This window comes from Mustelus asterias, unplaced genomic scaffold, assembly GCF_964213995.1.
Source record: "Mustelus asterias unplaced genomic scaffold, sMusAst1.hap1.1 HAP1_SCAFFOLD_1798, whole genome shotgun sequence".
Lineage (NCBI taxonomy): Eukaryota > Metazoa > Chordata > Chondrichthyes > Carcharhiniformes > Triakidae > Mustelus > Mustelus asterias.
The window spans coordinates 53,797-76,066 of record NW_027591743.1 but is presented as its reverse complement, the minus strand read 5'-3'; the positions used below and the strand labels follow the sequence as shown (position 1 = coordinate 76,066).

Sequence of the window (22,270 nt, the reverse complement as noted above, 5' to 3'; positions counted from 1 at the left end):
AGGAAGGAAAATAAGCAAGCCAGAATTCTTACGTGTCTACGCTCTTTTGCCTGTGCTAGCAGCATTGTCAGTGGTTTGCAAGCATTCTAATCTGCCACCTCAGCCAAGGACAGAATTCAGCCAGAGTGTTGAATGAGAGAAAATAGCTTGGAGACAATGCTGAGACAGATAAAGATCCCCAAGAACCATTTTGTTGGGAGTAAGGCTAAACTAGTGTTATTTTCCTCTGCTCAAGTTTATCTGCACTGACACTATCTTGGCCAAGAGACAAGTGGCTGATCAATCAGGCATTGACATAAAAAATAATCTGGAATTAAGAATCTACTGATGACCATGAAACCATTGTTGATTGTCGGAAAAACCCATCTGGTTCACTAATGTCCTTTAGTGAAGGAAATCTGCCGTCCTTACCCAGTCTGGCCTACATGTGACTCCAGAGCCACAGCAATGTAGTTGACTCTCAACCACCCTCGGGCAACTAGGGATGGGCAATAAATGCTGGCCCGCCAGCGATGCCTATGTCCCATGAATGAATTTTTAAAAAACTACTCAGATACCTACTGCGAGATGGTGCACTTCAGTGGATCGAGGGAAGTACTCAACTCCAGGAACTCAGTAGGTAGGAAATCATGGACAAGATCCTGGCTTCTACTCTTTCAGGCTGCTGTGATTTCATTTACTTCAGTTTGAAGTTAACAGAGGCAAAGAGGGATACCAGGACAGATTGGAACAGTTCTCAGACTTGGGCAGCTAGTATTAGAATTAAACACTCAGGTCAACTAGAGATTAGGAGATTTTTCCAATCCCCCAGTGAAGACTGGTAGAAATCCAAAAGAATGTTAAAAATGACTATTTACTAATTTCTCCTGGGTTTTCACTGCAGTGAAAGTGGGAGCTCAGGAGAATCTCTGCAGAAATTTTATCCCCTTGTTAGTAAAGTCCAATAATCTACTATTGTCTCAACCCCCTTACGGCACCAGGGAGATTTTCTTTTTGGCCTATATATCTAGATGATATAATTCAATACCAATCACTGTTAAATTATGGACAGTTATGTGCTTAGCCAATGCACTCTTGGAATTGGTTAAAAAATTGGCCAAACCCGTACAGCCAGCACAAAGGAGGAGGATTTCATTTCACATTCAGCTGGTTCTTCCGCCCCCACCTCCGTCCTCCTGAAGGTAACAACAGAAGATGAGGTAACGGTTCAATGTACGCTGGCTGCCATCCAGCATCTCATCTATGTGACCATTCACGATCCTAACCTGGCAAGTGTCAGCTGGCTGTCTGAAGTGGAATCTTTTTTTCTGGCCACCCTCTCCAGATTGGAATTCTTTGAGGATGTAACTGGTAGGGTTGACTGAGGAGAACTAGTAGTTGTGGTTTATTTAGACTTTCAGAAGGTTTTCGACAGGGTCTCACATAATAGACTACTATGTAAAGTTAAAACACATGGGATTGCAGTTAATGTCTTGAGATGGATGGAAAGCTGGTTAGCAGATAGAAAGCAAAGAGTTGGCAAAATTGGGTCTTTTTCTGATTGGCAGTCAGTGACTAGTGGGATACCGCAGGGATCTGTGCTCGGACCCCAACTGTTCACATTATATATTAATGATTTGGAAGAGAGAACTGAATGTATTATCTCCAAATTTGCAGATGATACAAAGATGGGTGGGAAGGTGAGCTGTGAGGAGGATGCAGAGGTGCTTCAGCGTGATTTGGACAGGCCGAGTGACATGATGCAGTATAATGTGGATAAATGTGAGGTTATCCACTTTGGTCGCAATAATAGGAAGACAGATTATTACTTGAATGGGTGTAAATTGAGAGAGGTGGATACTCAATGAGACCTTGGAGTCCTCGTGCATCAGTCGCTGAAAGTAAGCGCGCAGGTACAACAGGCAGTAAAGAAGGCAAATGGTATGTTGGCCTTCATAGCAAGAGGATTTGAGTATAGGGATAGGGATGTTTTGCTGCAATTGTATAGGGGCGTTGGTGAGGCCACATCTGGAGTAGTGTGTGCAGTTTTGGTGTCCTTATCTGAGGAAGGATGTCCTTGCTATAGAGGAAGTACAGCGAAGGTTTACCAGGCTGATTCCTGGGATGGCGGGTCTGTCATATGAGGAGAGACTAAATCGGTTAGGATTATATTCACCGGAGTTTAGAAGAGAGTGAGAGGGGGTCTCATAGAAACTTTTAAAATTCTAACAGGGTTAGACAGGGTAGATTCAGAAAGAATATTCCCAATGGTGAGGGAGTCCAGAACTAGGGGTCATAGTTTGAGGATAAGGGGTAAGGCTTTTAGGACTGAGGTGAGGAGAAATTTCTTCACCCAGAGAATGTGTGGAATTCACTACCACAGAAAGTAGTTGAGGCCAAAACGTCTGATTTCAAGAAGAAATTAGATATAGCTCTTGGGGCTAAAGGGATCAAGGGATATTGAATTCGATGATCAGCCATGATCAAAATGAATGGTGGAGCAGGCTCAAAGGGCCAAATGGCCTACTCCTGCTTCTAGTTTCTATGTATACACTCACTAACTCAGTGGCCAAAGGCTCTGAACAGGGACTGACTACATAGGTGTTTATTTGGAAGGAGAAATACCAATGGTGTCTTCAAAAGGGTTAAAAAGTGTCAGTTCCGTGCCAGGGCAAACTTTACATCAAGGATAGATCTCTATCACCTTCTCATATACCTCAGATGCCAGTCAGCTTAACTTGCCAGCATCACATACCATTCACAAGCAGGATATCAAGATTCTCAGATCAAACATGCTTCATGTAAGCACAGTGGTGTTAATCTCTACATATCTTAACATTGTGGCTGTACCTTGTTGCAAACAAAATACTCTGGAGTAATATGCTTGGAATTATTGCTTTGTGAAATATACAGAATACCTGTAAAAGAAAAGGTTATGAGGCAAAAATATTAAGAAAAACAGTCCACATGCAAGCTGATTTTAGTTTGTCGCAGAAATATATTTTTCGCTCACAAAAATCAGGAATTAAGTATATTCTAAGTATGTCTGTAACCAGGGGACCTGCAGTTGCTGGTGATCTTGGTTCCGAAAAGTTTGTCAACATAAAAATGAAGCTCAGATGCCAGTTATACTACATACTGGGGATAAGAGCTGTTAAAATGATCATTACGCCATCAAGTAATGATCTCAGTTTAAAGTAATGGTTTCCTCAACAATGGGTGAGATTTTCCCACTCGCCCCCATGGTGTATTTCACCATTGGCCGGCTGCCGTCAACGGGGTTTCCCATCCTATGCAGTGCCCGCCGCCAGAAAATCTGCAGTGGGGGTCACCAGCAGAACCGCAAGATCCTGCCAGCGAGAACGGCCGGAATATTCCGGCCAACATTCCTGAATCTCATAAGGGCACTTCATTGTTCCCCATTTTCCATTCCAACCATCCTAAACAGCCTAAAGCGCTTTACAACGAATCAAGTAGTTTTAAAGTGTAATACCTGTTGTAATGCAGCTGCCAATTTGCACACAGTAAGATCCCACAAACAGCAAATACATATATGACCAGAGAATCAACTTTAGTGATGTCGGCTTAGGGACAAACATTGACACTGGGGAAAACTCATCTGCTCTTCTTCAAAATCGTGCTATGGAATCTTTTACATCCAACTGACAGCAGACTGGGTCCCAGTTTAACAACTTATCCAAAAGATGGCACCTCAGACAGTGCAGCTCACCCTCAGTAGAAACATAGAAAACAGGTGCAGGAGTAGGCCTGTCGGCCTTTCGAGCCTGCACCACCATTCAATATGATCACGGCTGATCATGCACTTTCAGTATCTCACTTTCTCTCCATACTCCCTTGATCCCTTTAGCCACAAGGGCTACGTCCAGCTCCCTCTTGAACATATTTAGTGAACTGGCCCCAACAGGTTTCTGTGGTGGAGAATTCCACAGGTTCACAACTCTTGAGTGAAGAAGTTCTTCCTCATCTCAGTCCTGAATGGCTTACCCCTTATTCTTAGACTGTGACCCATAGTTCTGCACTTCCCCAACCTCGGGAACATTCTTCCCGCATCTAGCCTGTCCAGTCCCATAAGGATTTTCTATGTTTCTATGAGATCCCCTCTCACTCTGCTAAATTCCAGTGAGTACAAGCCCAGTCGATCCAGTCTCTCTTCATATGTCAGTCCTGCCATTCCAGGAATCAGTCTGGTGAACCTTCGCTGGACTCCCTCAATAGCAAGAATGTCCTTCCTCAGACTAAGAGACCAAAACTGCACACAATACTCAAGGTGTGGCCTCACGATGGCCCTGTATAACTGCAGCAAGACATCTTTACTGCTATACTCAAATCCTCTTGCTGTGAAGATCAGCATGCCGTTAGCTTTCCTCACCGCCTGTTGTACCTACATGCCAACCTTCAGCGACTGTTCCACCATGACACCCAGGTCACATTGCACTTCCTCTTTTCCTAAACTGCCACTATTCAGATAATAATCTTCCTTCCTGTTTTTGCCACCAAAGTGGATAACCTCATATTTATCCACATTATATTGCATTTGCCAAGTATTTGCCCACTCAGCCAGCCTGTCCAAGTCACCCTGCAGCCTCTTGGCATCCTCCCCACAGCACGCACTGCCACCCAGCTTAGTGTCATCTGCAAATTTGGAGATATTGTATTCAATTTCTTTGTCCAAATCATTAATGCATATTGTGAATAGCTGGGGTCCCAGCACTGAACTATCAGCCTAGATTATGCACTCAAGTCTCGGGAGCCACCACCACACCTCCCAAGAGTGTTACCAACTGAGTGAGCCATAGCTAAAGTTGATCACAAACACAACCGACTTTAAAGAAAAGCCATCCTTCAGCAATATAACGCTGCAGGCAGCCTTAAGCATACTGGCCCTCAGTAGAAGGAAGTCCCATCCTCGAGAACTGCTGGCCAATCAGATTGTGTGGCAGCTCTTGCAGTCCTAGCAGCTGCGGAAGTCATAAAGAGGACAGCATGGAGTGAGGAGCAAGGCGAGTCTTTTGGCTGGGAATAGATTGGGCATCCGAGGGAGGAGGTTGGGGGTTGGGGTGGAGATCAGGTTTTGGAGGCCAGGGAGAGAAAGCACAAAGTTGGAGGGGGTGGGGGGCACATTCCAATGTGCACAGGGCACCCCCTGAAGGAGACATTCCTCCCCTCCCTCCTCTTCACCTCAGATGTTAAAAAAGCGGGCTTTCCACTCTTGGCGGCCTTCCACTGCCCACCATATTATGGCGGTGAAGGGGGAATGAGGCCATTAATTGGGCAGTCAAAGGCCTCGTTAAGGACAAGCGGCCTACTGGACACCTTACCCGTATTATGGGGAATAGGTCAGGGGTGGATGGGAAGGCAGTGGACGTGCCATATGTCACATATCGCCCCCCCCCTACTTGAAACGCACACAGCAGGCAGCCATCATATTCACCCCCAGCTATCTTACCTAAAGTGAAAAGAGGATTTAGATTTTTCTTAATCCTCCGGCTTCATTCCTTTTTCTGATTTGTGTCACACACTGACGTGGGGGAAAGGTAATTTGTGCTCCACAGTAATTCAGTGTGACTCATTCATCATTCTTGTTTCCCTCACTATGGAGGATATAGCTCTTTCCTGCGCCACTCATCCCCTCTACCATCTGTGCAGATTGGGAGATCACCATGTGGGGAACCTTGGAAGCAAATCCACATTATATCACTATCGAGATCTGACACTTGGAATGCAGCAAAAGGTCTACACAGCAGGCTCGAATTTGTCAATCTTCTCTTCCCGAAATATACCAACAGCCTCTAGCACCTTACCTACGTGACAATTTTGCCATGTGGAAACATGACATCTGGGCAGGCTATTTGACTGTGCAGGAGAGGAGTGCCCAATGGCTTAATTATTCTTTGACAAAATATTGGCTATAGCTGTGGATTTGACTCCACAAACTTACATAAAAAGCACTCTGAAGTATTCCACATCATATTGCTTTTGTAAGCCCAGAGGAACCTCTTACTCTTACCTGATTTCACTGAACAGTGAATGTGAGCTTTTGACTCATAATAAACCCAGTCAAATCCAGCCTCCACTGCTAAGCGAGCCAGCATGCCATATTTTGTGCGATCCCTGTCAGATGTGGTGATGTCTACTGCTCGACCTTCATAATGTAAGGATTCCTTTGAATGATGTCCATCTTCGTCCCAGCCTTCAGTCACTCGAAGCTTCACCCCTGGCCACTGGTTCATCACAGAGATTGCAAGTGAATTCACTTTATCCTTACAGCGCTGAAATTCAACAGAAATAAGTATACTTGTTATTATCGGCATGGATTGCAAAACAAGGTGGTAGAGTCTCGGACTAGTCTAGCTCAGACAGATGAGTTACTTTCAAACTTCAGTACTCAGACAAAGCAACAGGTCATTGATTGAGACGTCACTTTGCAATACATGGTCCCAAATTGTTTTCCTAGTTTGGAAAGTATGTATCTACACCATCACTCCACACCTACCTCATCTCTTTTGCTGCTGAAACCCTGATCTGTGCCTTTGTTATCTCTAGACTTGATCACTCCAATGCACTCCTGGTTGGCCTCCCATCTTTCACTCTCCTTAAACTTGAGGCCATTCAAAGGTCTGTGGCCCGTGTCCTATCTCACACCAAGTCCCATTCACCCATGAGCCCCATGGTTGCTCGTCCTACATTGGCTCTTGTTTAAGCAAGGCCTCGATTTCAAAATACTCACACTTAATTTCAAATCCCGCCATCACCCGGCCCCCTCCCTATCTCTAACCTATCTCTGTGCTCTTCTATTTCTGGCCTCTTGAGAATTCCCAATTTTCATCACATCATCATTGGCACTCGTGCCTTTAGCCACCTAGGCCCTAAGATCTGCAATTCCTACCTCGCTTTCCTCCTTTGAGGAACTCCCTTAAGCCTACCTCTTTGACCAAACACTTGTTCATCTAACCTAATATCTCATTGCATGGCTCAGTGTCACATTTTATTTTGGAATGCCCCTGTGAAGTGCCTTGGAATGTTTTATTGCATTAAAAGGCACTAGAAAAGTTGTTGCTGTAAATTCACATAATCAATCCTTGGTTTGTGCAGTTAGCTAATGTCAGCTAACAAAGAGGTTGTGCTGGAATCTTTGAATGGCATCAAGATAGATAAGTCGCCGGGTCCGGATGGGATGTACCCCAGGTTACTGTGGGAGGCGAGGGAAGAGATTGCAGAGCCTCTGGCGGTGATCTTTGCGTCGTCGATGGAGACGGGAGAGGTGCCGGAGGATTGCGGATGTGGTTCCTATTTTCAAGAAGGGGAATAGGGATAGCCCAGGAAATTACCGACCGGTGAGTCTAACCTCAGTGGTTGGTAAGCTGATGGAGAAGATCCTGAGGGACAAGATTTATGAGCATTTAGAGAGGTTTAGTATGCTCAAGAATACTCAGCATGGCTTTGTCAAAGGCAGATCGTGCCTTACAAGCCTGGTGGAGTTCTTCGAAAATGTGACTAAACACATTGACGAAGGGAAAGCGGTAGAATGTGGTTTATATGAATTTTAGCAAGGCGTTCGATAAGGTCCCCCATGCAAGGCTTCTAGAAAAAGTGAGAGGGCATGGGATCCAAGGGGCTGCTGCCCTGTGGATCCAGAACTGGCTTGCCCAAAGGAGGCAGAGAGTGAGTATAGATGGGTCTTTTTCTAAATGGAGGTCGGTCACCAGGGATCTGTTCTGGGACCCTTGCTGTTTGTCATTTTCATAAATGACCTGGATGAGGAAGTGGAGGGATGAGTTGGTAAGTTTGCCGACGACACGAAGGTTGGTGGGGTTGTGGATAGTCTGGTGGGATGTCAGAAGTTACAGAGGGACATAGATAGGGTGCAAGACTGGGCGGAGAAGTGGCAGATGGACTTCAACCCAGATAAATGCGTAGTGGTCCATTTTGGCAGGTCAAATGGGATGAAGGAGTACAATATAAAGGGAAAGACTCTTAGTACTGTAGAGGATCAGAAGGACCTTGGGGTCCGGGTCCATAGGACTCTAAAATCGGCCCCGCAGGTGGAGGAGGTGGTTAAGAAGGCGTATGGTGTGCTGGCCTTTATCAATCGAGGGATTGAGTTTAGGAGTCCGGGGATAATGATGCAGCTATAATAGACCCTTGTCAGACCCCACTTGGAGTACTGTGCTCAGTTCTGGTCACCTCATTACAGGAAGGATGTGGAAAAGATTGAAAGGGTGCAGAGGAGATTTACAAGGATGTTGCCTGGATTGAGTGGCATGCCTTATGAGGATAGGCTGAGGGAGCTCGGTCTTTTCTCCTTGGAGAGACGTAGGATGAGAGGAGACCTAATAGAGGTATATAAGATGTTGAGAGGCATAGATCGGGTGGACTCTCAGAGGCTTTTTCCCAGGGTGGAAATGGCTGCTACGAGAGGACACAGGTTTAAGGTGCTGGGGGGTAGGTACAGGGGAAATGTTAGGGGGAAGTTTTTCTCACACAGGGTGGTGGGCGAGTGGAATCGGCTGCCGTCAGTGGTGGTGGAGGCAAACTCAATAGCGTCTTTTAAGAGACTCCTGGATGAGTACATGGGACTTAATAGGATGGAGGGTTATAGGTAGGCCTAAAAGGTAGGGATATGTTCGGCACAACTTTGTGGGGCCGAAGGGCCTGTTTTGTGGTGCAGTTTTTCCATGTTTCTAATGACAACAGAGACACTGTAATTGGTCTCCTTTGTAACGTCAGCTGTGTGGGGGGAGGGTGTTGGGTGAAGGCAGATTTGGGCAGCAGTGGCGCCCTGGACTGAAACACCCTCTAACACTCACCATCTCAGCCCAGATATGGCCTGTTGCCACTTGGATGGGCTTAATCGGCAACTGTGGAACCATATCCCAGAATGAATATTTGCCTTTGAAGAAAGAAATGGCAAGGGAAGAGATAGATTAAAATATCTAAAGGAAAAAAGTCACATGGATGACAACAGTACTGTATGGGCCTAAATAATACTTTGCACACTATGTTTCAGATGAGAGGCAGAAAGCTGCATTCAATATGGTAATAGCCAGATTGTCAAGAGTCCATTCTAAAACACACAGTTAGGTTGAACTCTCCCGATCTGAATGTCCTCAAAATGACATATTTTAATTCTAGTCATATGGATAAACCAGTCACTGGCGGGTGGTACCACCTTAAAACCTCAGACAGGTAACAGAAAAGTATTTTATCATCAGCTGGGCAGAGTTTGAATGATGATTCTTAGTAAAGGATTCACTCTACTCCTTTCTGTCTGTGAAAGAGCCCATTGAAACAGTTATCATCCCGAATGTATTTAAAATAGTGATAAGATGGGTGGGGAGGGGAATGGGAAGAAATACAATCGCTTGGTAATTTGGTGGTAAATCAGGATTTTGATTTCAATATGAAATCTGTGCTCGGGATATTCCAACATTTTGAATATGTACAGACATGATCACAGAGGCCCATCTTCCAACACTGACTTGCATCAGGAAGCCTTTAACCTTTACACAGACTATCAAAAGTTTGGATTATATTTTTTCTTTAAGAATACTGTGACTGAAGATGCCATGTAAGCACCTAGTAGTACCACAGCACACTGGTGATTCAACACATTATACCAGGATTGCAGTTCTGATTCCCTTATATAAACTCCTATTACTGAGGATAGGAGATAAGTGCCTTACCCACGTTAGGTAAATTGGAGTGAGACACCATATCACTTCCCCAACAGCCAGGAAAACAACCAACTCGATGTTACCAGAACACTTAAAGATGCCAACTCATATCAGGTTGTGAATTCGCAAGTACTGGGTACCCACTAATACCTTACCCACAGAAGAGCCTAAAGAGGGAATCTTGGAAGACTATTCAATTGACTGGTCAAGGTGGGATGCACAATGGGGGTTTAATCAAAGCCAAGTGCAGTCTTGTACCTGTCCAATATCCACTGATGCACACCTTCCAGCAAGAGCCACAGGGAAAAAGAATTCTTCTGGCTTTCTCAGCCAGGAAGTACAGAGGTCATTTTTTACACATTAATTGTTTCCCCTGCAAAAGTTGGCTAATGTAGTATGAACTGGACATTGAAGTCATAATCTTCCCATCTGCATAGCTCAACACTTGACCAGATTAACCAAATCACCAAGGGAGATTAAAATACTGCACCCATAGAAACCCAACGAGCTTTCACTACAATATTACACCACATACAGAATGGCCCTTTGGTTGCACAGTTTGGCATTTCCCTCCACTCAATATTTGGCAGGTGAAAAGAAATGATAGGAAGTTTAATAAATAAGGATGTTAGGACTTGCATTTATACAGTATCATCGTACATTTCAAACTACCACAGCATTTCAAAGGTGCCGTTGCAATTGCAAATGCAGCAGCTAGTCAATTTGCGCACAGCAAGACCTCACAAACAGCAATGAAATACGTGACCAGTTAGTCGGCTTTTGATTTGAGGAAGAAATGCTGGCCTGGATACGAGGTGAATTAAAACAGAAAATGCTGGATAAACTCAGGAGGTCTGGCAGCATCTGTGGAGAGAAACATTTCGAGTCCATATAACCCTTCTACAGAAGTGTTCAGTATTTTGCTTTTATAGGAAGAGAATTACTTGCTTTTTGGGGTTTTTAAATAGGTAGGCAGTGCCTTCTTTTCAATATTTCATCCAAAGGATGGTCCTTCAGACAGTAAAGCATCCCCTGTGTTCTCCCAGAATTGGATTAAATGCTCAGTGTGGCCTGAACACACAACCCTCTGACTGAACCCTCTGAGAGTGCTGCCAATTTAAGCATGCTGGGAAAAGGCAACTGCCCAAGATCAAATCCAGGCCTGAACTGGCAGGTGAATCTAGAAAAAAAAGCTGCCAAATATAAAATATTAGGAACTGCTTCTCCTGTTGCATTTTATTTCAAAGCCAAGTTTCACAGAGATATTCCTCTCCAAATAAGGATCGGTGTCTACCCGATCTAAATGTCTGTTGGATAATACACCTGGTGCATGACTATATTAGAATCACAATCCATCATCAGATCCCATACACCAATCCAGTCTCTATTTTAGAATAAGACCCACCCAATGCCATAATTCCTCAGTTGGAAGCATTTCAGGTTAGGCACGATGAAACGGAACTTAATATGCAAGCTAGTCACACTCACAGCCAGGTGTGCAAGTTTCAAAAGGTGCAACAGGAGACGGAAAAATTCATGGGATTAAAGTGGCAGAATGCCAGGTGCGCCTGGCTTTGTTAGTTTGTTTAAAAATCTGAATTTAAAAAAAAAATCCGAGGAAGCCTCAAGGGCTGCGACTTCCAGGCTGAAGAAAATGAAGCCCCTAACTTTTTTAACCTGTTGAAAAAGACGGGAGAGATGTGAAGCTGATTCCAGTTATTCATTATATTTCATTGCAAATTCATAATCCAGTTTACTCGTTCTCTCAGCATCTCCTTTCCTCTCCTAACAGAAGCATTGGCCGGAATTCCCCCACAGAGGATGAGGCGAGCTATTCAAATGTCCATTGATTTCGGTAGGACTGGAAGATCCCGCTGGCAGGAGAGGCCAGAAAATTCTGGCCATGATTTCTGTTGGGGTATTGGGACCCAAACCTCAGCCAAGTGACCACTCTTTAGTCATTATTCTAGACACAGAGGGAATGCCATCAGGTTCTTTGACTTGGCATTCGTGCCAAGACCAATCTCTCCTTGCCCAATACCCACTCATATGCTTGTCCCGGCAGGAGTCAGCAGACAGTGATGAGCAGCAAAAACTAGGATCGAGTTTCTGCCCCACAACCTACTCCCTCGCCCAGGGATGCAGAAGTCAATTGTCGTAGCCCTACACAAATGGTTCAAACAACTCTCAGTCCAGACATAAAAACATGGGACTTTCCTGGTTTGCATGATTCAGTACCACAACAAGCAGCATATTTACCAACAGGGAAACATTTTAAAGTTAATTTTCTCCTGATAGTTCCACAGGCACCTCCCAGTTCCTCAGGCTCAGGTGGATGTTCTTCATATGAGCTCGGACAGGGAGTGGCAGCAGGTTTTGACCTTAGGGGACAGAACTAAATCTGATTCCGTCACTCAGGAAGAAACATTTCTGTGCTTACTAATTTTAGTGACAACGTAGATGATATCTATATTTTAAAAATCATGTGTTGCTAGGAGGATCAATTGTGTGTTCCTCCCTGCTCAAAAACATTTTAAAAGATTGTTGAAAGGGGAGGGAGGGAGCCTCATTTTTTTGATTGGCAAAGCCTTGTTAAAGATTTATAATAAACTTGTGCACCATTCTGCAGCTGCAGGGTGAAATTGAAAAGTAATATTTCACTTCACGTTAGACGTGGCTTCAGAGAACTTAATAAAAGGGCAATAGTTGGAAAAAACACAGCAGTGGCAGAATTGAACAGTGCAGTTTTCTGCCCAAGACCATAGGTGTGCCAGCCCTGTTACAATAGAGGAGGAAAGAGTAGGTCAACAGTACAGAGGAGGGGTACAACTCAAAAGGTGACCCTTGGTCATCAAGTGTAGTACATGACAGTTATCTACCCAGTCCTGACCAAGCTCATTGACCAAAGAGGTTGTAACAGCATGGACCACCTAGCCCAGGAAGACCTGAAGAACAGATAACTATCTGCAATGCACCACCACTGGTTACGTCAAAAGACACCTCCAATATCACAAACCCTGTCAGCTATTTTTGTTCTAGTTTTCAGCTTTTAAAAAAAAATGCGTAATTAAATAATGAGACTGCAACTTACTGATAGTGAAGGAATTTTATTCAAGTTGTGCAGTAACAGTGTATTTGCCATTTGTGTGTCATGAACATCTCCCTGCGACTTGTCAATGCACCTTACTGCCAAGTGCTCCCACAGTTGATGGATTAGTATTGGTGAGTGGCTATGTAGCCAACTAGTGAGTGAAGAGGATACAGAAAGTTCACTAACTGTATCTGTGACTAACCCCCTGCAGCAGTGCCAAAGGTCTTGCCATAGTCACCGTCAGAGATCGTGCCCATGGTTACACAACAGCACACAACTGCCACCAATATGAGTTCCAACCAGTTGTTCCTGTGCGCTACTCCACAAATATCACTGGTGGAGTGCATCTTCTCATGATGCCCACTGATCTCTGTGAGTGTAGAACATTGAGCATCTATGAAAGTCTTAGAATCCTTTGTTATGGTCACTTTGACCTATTCACTTCGAAAGTGGAAGCCAGTTATGACTGCACCTTGGGAGTTTGGGCCACAAAGCCTCCGTAGCAGGAATGGGAGATTTCATGACCAGATGTCGATCCTGCAGACACTATTGGTTTTGCCGTTACCCAATGTCAGACTGCAGTGTATACAACATGTGCTCCACGACATCACTTACATGGAACATGGTGCTATCTATCTGGGGGGGGGGGGGGTTTGGATGTTCCACACAACCCAAACCACCTTCCAATGTAGTGTGTGAGGAAAGTTAGTCCACAATGCAGGGCTGTGCTGTTTGAAGTCAGGCCCACGAAGGGTCTGGATCCCACACAACTCCATAGGGGCACAAAGCATGTTAACCCTGCACCCTGTGCCAGCTGGCTCCTCAACCTCTGCTATCCATCCTTCACCAGTCCCTTTTGCTTGCTGACCAGTATCATTGCCTACGCCTCCTGCAGTTGGTATATTTGTGCTGATATCCATTTCAGTTGGGGGTGACAACAGTGCTTATGCTTGTAGTGCTCTTCTGGTGCAGTTGGTTATCCATGTGTTCTGTGGACAGAGCTGTATGCACACATCCAGTTGCGTACTATTTTGCCATTGCATGCACTATTATGCGCTTGTGCAGAATTAGTGCTGATGTACACGTTGATGTAACACATGGTGCAATCACAGAGTATGATTAATACAGTACATACCAGCAGTTCTGCGCTCCCCTCCAATCTCCACAGTCCCAACTCTCCCTCCCGAATAAATCAACCATAGCTTCCTCATATGGAGTGACTTCCTGAATGTCTGGGTCCATCACTTGTTCGCTTTCATGCCCTTCGGGTAAATGCCAGTTTTGCCTTTAAAACAAAAGAGCAGTGGGGATTGAGTCAGGATAATTTGGCCTATGGAAGTTCCTTCCTGCAATACATAGTCTCTCTGCCCCACCCCCAACATGGCATGTTTCATGCAATTTGCATAACACTACAATTTTTGGTTCTTAAAGCATTACTCGCTGCATCCATGCTAACATTTCTCGCTGCATCCATGCTAACATTTCTCTGAGCCTGTACAGTTTAGATATTTAACTACCCTCCTTCAGTTCCATATACATTCTGCGCTGTTATTTGACAGTAATATTGATGCCTTACCTTTGTGCTTTTCTTTTAAACCGGGCAGCTTCTTCCAGACCTTCAGCTAGGTCCTCAGTTGTTGAGAAAATGTTCACTTTGGCAGTGATACTATTGCAACACTTGGCGCCTTCTTTGCATGTTTAGGAGCTGGCCTCTCCCATCAGTAATGTGCTTGCATCTTTCCATGACTGAGCTTACCAGCGCTTGTCGAGCCTCATCGTTAAATTGACTTTATCATCCCTGTTGGCGTTCAGGCATTTCATCAAAAATTGCGCACTGCAAAGCTATTCATTGCTGCAAATGGAGATGCACTCGAAAGCTGCACATCTCCACAGTTCCTTGAGCAGCTTAGTAACTTGAGGAAAAGACAAGCTTCTTTTTTAATAAAAGGAGCAAAATCAGGCCCGGTGTCTACACGTGTACTTTCTAGTGAAACCAGAGGAATGAGAAACAGAAACTTCTGCTGATGACCACTTTTGGGCCAGAGGCACTGTAATAAGTTAGAGGCATTGTAATAAGTTGAAGATTCTCTGTTGCTTCAGCTAACTCAACCCAGAGGCTTTCCTAGTCTACATAACTCAGCTGGACACAGCAGGATGCACCAAAATGTGGCATTTTTAAAGATTATTTCCTCCCATTTCTCAGGTGTTGCCACAACACATCAACTCTTCAATCAACAGGATGGACAAAATTCCTCCATCTTACTCCAGTGGTACTCTGCTCCTGAATCAACATGGAATCCTGAAAATACAGGAGTGCAGTCCCGCTTGGCTTCACCTTCTGATTTTTTTCCCTGACTCTCTGCACGGGGACATCTGACCACGGTTTGAGAGATTGTGAGCACATTCACATATTCTACCCTTCTAGACTGTTTTAGAGCATTTGCACCGTGTTACTGCATTTACTGAACTCTTCCTATTGTTCCCTGGTACTGCATACATGGATTTAAGATTAAAACATAACTCCACATAGCCTCAAGCTTTGCAATTAATTAACCTCAATTATCTGTCCGGTGTGCTCAATTATCCTCAACTAGTCACAAATGAGGTGTTAATTGCTAATATTTTTAAACAGAAAGTTGCTTAACCCATTCCTTCCAATGTCACCAATATAAATTGCTTTTCTTTTATGGTGAGAGATACTGATGAACCCCCTTCTTCATTCATACAAACAGATTACGCTTTGAAAAAAGTGCATCCTTGGTTGGTATTAATTAGAATATCAGCATTTTCCAAATCAGAATTGTTTTAAATTGTTACTTCTTTTCAATTACAAATCTAGTTGTGTCGAAAACATTTGGATTCATTTTCTCATCTCATAAGATTCACCACATTAACCGTAAAATATTTGTCCCTGCATCAACGATGAGGGGCCATTAATTTAAAATCATTATTTGGACATTGAGAATCACAGAATTGTTATGGCTCAGAAGAAGGTCATTCAGCACATTCTGAACCAACTTTTCAAATGAACATTTCACTGAGTGCCATTCTCCTGCCTTTTCATTGTAATCCTGCAGATTGCTTCTTTTCAAATAATAATCTAATGCCCTCTTCAATGCCTCGATTGAACCTGCTTCCGCCACACTCTCTGTCAATGCATTCTAGACCCCAGCCACTCGCTGCATGAAAATGTTATTTTTCCTCATGTCGTTTTTGCTTCTTTTATCAATTATTTTAAATCTGTGCCCTCTCGTTCCCTCTCCTTTCACGAGTGGGAACAGTTTCCCCTGACTATTGTGTCCAGGCCCCTCATCATTTTGAATGCTTCGTTCAGATCTCCTCTCAGCCTTCTTTTCTCCAAAGAAAAAAGTCCCAACCTCTCCAATCTATCCTCATATCTGAAGTTTCTTATCCCTGGAACCATTCTCAGAAACCTCTTCTGCACTCTCTGCAATGCTTTCACATCCTTCCTAAAATGCAATGCCCAGAACTGTATGCAATACTCCAGCTGAGGTCTAACTACTGTCTTATACAAGTTCAACATAACCTCCTTGCTCTTGTACTCTAAGCTCCTGTTAATAAAGCCTAGGATACTGTATGCTTCATTAACCACTCTCAATCTGTCCTGCCACCTTCAATGATCTATGCACATATACACCCAGGTCCCTTTGCTCCTGCACCTCTGTGAGATTTGTACCCTTTATTCTATACTGCCACCCTATGTTTTTCCTACCAAAATATATTAGCTCACATTTCTCCACATCGAACATTGTCTGCCACATTTCCATCCATTCCAACAGCTTGTATATGTCCTTTTGAAATTTTATACTTTCCTCCTCATATTTACAATACTTCCAAATTTTGTACCGTTAAAATGACAGTCCAACAGGAACAGCAGTAGAAAGGTATTTTGAGATTCGTTGGAACATGCAATGGTTTGGACAGAGACCAATGCATCGATAAAAAGAAAAATGGATAAGTATTTGAACAGGAAGGTACAGGGCTGTGGGGAGGCAGTGGGGGAGTGAAATTAGTTTTTAATTATCTAGTAAAGGGGTGGCACAGACATTATGGTTAGAAGGGCCTCTTTATGTGCTGTAAACTTCCATTTGTTGCAGATAAGCCTCCATCATTTCTTTTCATGATTTTCTCCCCTTAGAGAAATTACCCATGCTGTTGTATGGCTCCATTGTTCCTGGCCACCTTCCAGTACCTTCACAAAGCAGTCATTCTTTTTGTTTGATCCAATGCAGTAAGTTCTGGTAGAATATTCTACCACGGTTGATATTGCAGATGAGTCTAATCCTGTCCTTACGGCTAGACATTATGGAGTATTGATCACCACACGGTGATCAGGAGCAGGAACTTTGGCTGATTTCCTGCTCCTACTCTTCCGAATCCAGGAACTGTTGCCTGGAACTGTTTTTCCTCCCAGTTTTTATTTCTCTCTCCTCCTCCTGAAGGCACTGACTCACATTGGAACTGTTCCATGGGCACCGACCACTTTCCAGTACCTTGTCCCAAATGGCCATTCGATCACGAACAGTAGTCATGTGCCTTCCAGGGACAGAGGCCAACTGCAATGCCACCACCTCTGTCATAGTCAAGATCAGTTAAGTTAACACAGATGAAGGATGGAACCTGTGGACCTTTTTGATCTGAATGAGTCAGCAACGAACCACACGATGCATTAACCCACTGAGTCAACTGAAGTAAAAACAGAAAATGCTGGAAATGCACAGCAGGTCTGTCAGCATCTAAGAAAAAAGAAGAAAAACTTGCATTTATAAAATGCTTCATCATATCACTAAGAAATGTCTGTCTCACATACAATGAACTACTTTGAAGCGCAATGATTGATATTATGCAAAGCTATTTTGCGCACAGAAAGATTCCAAGAATAGCAACAAGATACAAAGGTTTTGTGGTGTTGGGTGGTGTTGGTTGAAGGAGCAATGGATAGCCAGGGTAATTCCCCCACTTCTTTTCCAAATAGTGCCAGGGCATATTTTACATTTAGCCCAGTGGGCAGACAAGAAGCTTAAAGGTGGCACCTTCAACAATGCAGCACTCCGTCACTACTGAACTGAAGACATAGGCTTAGATTATTTGTTCAAGTACTGGAATTAAAATCACAACCTTCTGATTGAGGCGCAAGCGCCAACAACTGAGCCAAGACTCACATCTGATAGAGAATGAGAAGTTGATGTTTCAGGTGGGATCTGGCAACTGCCTTTTCTTTGAAGCGGAAGCATGGCGGGGGACTAAACTGCTTATAATACAGTTCAGGATCAGTCTGAAAACAGACCTACAATATCCTGTGGAATGTTCCTCAGAAATCTTTCTGGGATATCACTAGAACATCGAAATAAATGAACTTAGGACTTAGTGAAGCAGTACTTCAAATGCAGTATTTTTAGGACACCCAAGATGATGTTCAGAATTGCCCCGCCACCACTACCAGCAAGAACAAAGAATTTGGCACTCAGCCAAAACTCCATTCACTGCAGCGGGAGCGGAAAATCCCAGCCGCGGGTGAGGTCGGAGTATTCCAGACGATAATTTTTTTTTAAAAACTAATTTTGTGTTAATAGAGCGCCTCTAGAATAGTTCTGTAATTGCATCTATCATTTACACCCATAAATCACTGCAAGAGATCAATAGTCATCAAACATTTTGATTTTAAAGCAGACAGTTTTAATTGCTGTTGGAGTTTCTTTTTAAAATCAAGTTCCTCTTGATTTAAAAAAAATGTATCTATTTAAACTTTTGTGGCTTATATTAACCACAGAACAGTATAGAAAGAATACATAATGACTCCAGTGCTAATCATTCCTTGTTAACCTCTGTAAATCAATGAGGACATTAACTCTGGGGCCTAGACAAGGTCAAGACACTCTGCATGATCAGCTTTGTTAGCAGAAACTAATGTCACTGCTTCCTGACACCATAAGCAGTCTGTGGTTACTCAACCTGACCAGAAAACTGAACTGTTGCCTCCAGGTATCCTTAATAACCCACGGTCAGTGGACCTTACTCTTTACTTTAGACTTTCGGTCCACTGGGATTACCAAGCCCGCACCAAGCCTTTTGTGCTCCATCTCATCTACATTGCCTCAAGGGACTGAAGCAAGCCCATATGATGGGCTTTGTCAGTAAGTGTCTGGGGCATATACATCCTCTAAAAATACGTTGATTTCTGACTGTGTTTGATGCATTTTGAAATAAATATTTTATGAAATGTGAAGTGAAATACTAAATGGAATGGAAAGGTCAGTGGAATAAAAAAAGGTTAATCTGAGTGCTGTTTCAGGTTAATTTATGACTGCAGGATGTTGGGAGATACGTACCAACTGATAAAAGGCACGCTCAGGACAGAAAGTGCTTTAAAAACATGAGTGAGAAGCACCTGGAATGGTTTCTAAGTCATTTAGTGGAAGCAACAACTCAAGTCATTCAAGTTAGATGCTGTGATCGGATTCAGAAACAGAAAATGCTGGACAATCTCAGCAGGTCTGACAGCATCTGTGGAGGGAGAATAGAGCCAGCGTTGAGTCTGGATGTCCCTTCGTCAGAGCCGTGATCGGATTGCAAGCTTAAATGAAAGGATGAGCTAGATGGCCCCATATATTTCTTAACAAGAGCTTTAAATAACCTTTGATAAAATTAAAATGCTCAGTACTTCACATCCAGACCAGAAGAGATTGCAGCATTCAGCAAACCAACATAATTTTAATACCCCAAAAAATGAATTTTAAAAGATAAAATCAGATATTTTGCATGATTTAATGTTTCAGGAAAGAGACAAAAAAGTCTCATCCTTGCAGTGTCATTGGCTTTTTATATATCAAGCTTCTCTGAATTACTTTTTTGAAGCAAGATTTCTCTCTTAATTTGAACAAATTCCCTGCTTATTTATGATAAAATTCACATCACATGCCCTTTCAAAATATGTATTCAGCAGACTGCAAGTTAAGCAGTGCTATGTATTGGGAAGGATGGTTACGCTACTCTCATTCGTGCTTCTGCCTTGGCCTCGGAGAGCACTGATCATGGACGAATCTGAACAACGATAGGGTGGGCTTTGACTGCAGGTTGGACTGTGAAACGCATCAATATTGGCAGGCTTGGCTGGTAGCAGGAGGCATTGGTTATGGAGCAGGAGGAAGAGGAAGCGGCCATTGAACAACATTATACCAGCCCAAACCAGTTGTGAAAATATGAAATTCGGGATCTAGCCATGAAAGAAAGCTTATGGTTGGCTTGCCATCCCCTTGAGGTTGGAGACAGGAGTGGAGGAAACAAGGAGGCAAATTAAGAATCAGAGGTCAAGGCACGTTGTAGCATCGAGACAGGAAACAAATAAAAGAACAAAACACAGAATGCATGCTGCAGAAACTGGCACACCCAAAACGTGAATATGCTTGGTTCATTTTAAGCTCCAAAATTTCACAAGATTTCCAAATGTCCTAATGTGGCAAGATTTGTGCTTCACATCCTGGGGAAATCCTAGACATGAGCTAGATTGTTTAAAGCCCGTGATTTAATCCAGCCCCATCTAGAAAAAAACACCCCAATGATAGCATTCAGGATGAATTTTCTGGATGTTTTTCAGTGAACGCATGAAGGAACCTATTCCCTCCCTCTTCCACCCTCACCATGAATGTTTGATGAAGCGTTACTGGAGGCAGGGTGACTGCCAGAAATTGTGAGCAGTGTCTAGTGCCACTGCAGTTTAAGTATTACAAGAAGCACTAAATTCCCATTTTATTCATGCGGTTTTAGCTTTCCAGGTCACCTGCTGACCACGTCCTTAGTGTTTGCCTGTTCAGTTCCAGTTGACTTTGCATTAAATGACCTGGGAATTTGGTCATCTCGTATTTATGTCCAAAAAGCAAAATTCTTGGTATGAACCAAAGTTAGCACTTCACTATACCTCTGTATTTGATGTTTGCATTAGTTAACCAAAATCGACTTATTTCTCAAACCTTTTTTCCTCCTTTTGTTTTAATGACAGTTTTCTCTCCTCTCGTTCCCTCTTTGACATTGTCCATTTCGGTGGGTACCAACTGTTTTCTAGGACCTTGCCCAAAAATAGAAAGATTTGCATTCATATAAAGCCCTAAGCTTAGCACATCTCTCGAAAGCACACAGTATTCATTTTGCGCGCAGCGAGAGTACAGAAATAGCCAATGAGACAAATGACCAGCTAATCTGCTTTTGGTGGTGCTGGTTGAAAAAGGAATCTTGGCTGGGACATCAAGCAAACTCCCTATTTAAGCTGAAATAGTGCCACAAGAGTTTTAACTTTCATCTGAGCTGCTGGAGCAGTTAAATAGGCAAGTCCTCAATTAGGATTTGAATCCACAACTTTCTACCAACTGAGCCAATTCAAATTTGCCATTCATCACGTGTCAAACTGGACTGTGCATGTTATTAGCCTATTAGCTACCAGGGTGCGATCAGGATACAACATGCAAGAGTGTGTTGGCTCTTGCACTGCATTGCCAAGGAGGGTATGGGAAAGATGGAGAACAGAACGGCAACAATATTGTAAGAGTGAAAGCTAAATTTGTGTGCATCTATATTTGTATTGAAACTGGAGAATATTTCTAAAGTTGAGATTTTAAAAAAAAACCACATTGGCCAGAATTCTGCGGCCATTCACGCCGCCGGGGTTCTCTGGTCTCGCTGGTGCCGCAGGTTACCCCGTGGGGTGGCTTCAGTGGGAATTCTCATTGACAGTGGTGGGACCAGAAGATCCCGCTGCCAGCAAACAGCACGCCGCACCCTGCCGCCGAGACAAACGCAGAGGGGAGGACAGAGAACCTCGCCCACTATTTATTCTGAAGTAAAATACTCAAACAGGCCTCTACACTTCTTCCAATGCAGCTGCCAGGGTCTGTGACAATTTTCCTTATTATGCATGACATGCATTGACATTTTCTAACATCCTACGCAAGTGTGATAATTATATTACCGATTATTATTCTAACAGCACATTTTTTGTGTGTTTTTGTGAGAAGTTCTGGATTCCTGTCTGGGTGTATTTAACCCACTGCTATTCCATTGACTTCTCAAATTAATAATGGAACCTACTGTACCAGCAAATTGCAGACAGGCAAGATGATCAGAAGAATGAGGCTGCATCTCAATTAGGCTGCTGTCCTCAATTCCCCAGTAAAGTTCATGATTATTCATTCAAAGTATCAGCTTCTGTCTGAGCAACTGCAGCTTTTTAAAATGGTTGCCCATGTTCTAACACTAGTAGGAACTCCACATTTCTGTGTGCTGGGTGAGTGGTTGATACCTGTAAAATATTAAAGTCCCTTGTAAAAAAAAATCCTCATTTAAGTTCAAATGTCCTGAATTAAGTGTTGACATTAATTCCATCAGAATGTTGCATTTTCAAGTCCTGTAATGGGATGGAATTAAGATGATTGACAACTAGGAGTGCATCATAAGCCAGTAACACATCAAGGGATTCAAAGATGCCACAACAGGC

General features: G+C 43.4%; 1 protein-coding gene across 1 annotated transcript in view; it reads right to left on the bottom strand.

Moving 5' to 3' along the window:
* Positions 1-2,829: 2,829 nt before the first annotated feature.
* The window catches only part of LOC144488712 (sonic hedgehog protein-like), a gene marked incomplete at its 3' end in the record, with an annotated part of 71,779 nt that continues 52,338 nt past the window's right edge, over positions 2,830-22,270 (bottom strand). The window contains exons 2-3 of the mRNA XM_078206805.1: positions 6,002-6,269; positions 2,830-2,897 (exon numbers count right to left, since the gene is read on the bottom strand). Of these exons, the coding sequence (XP_078062931.1) occupies positions 2,830-2,897; positions 6,002-6,269 (336 nt within the window). The remainder of the gene's footprint in view (positions 2,898-6,001; positions 6,270-22,270) is intronic.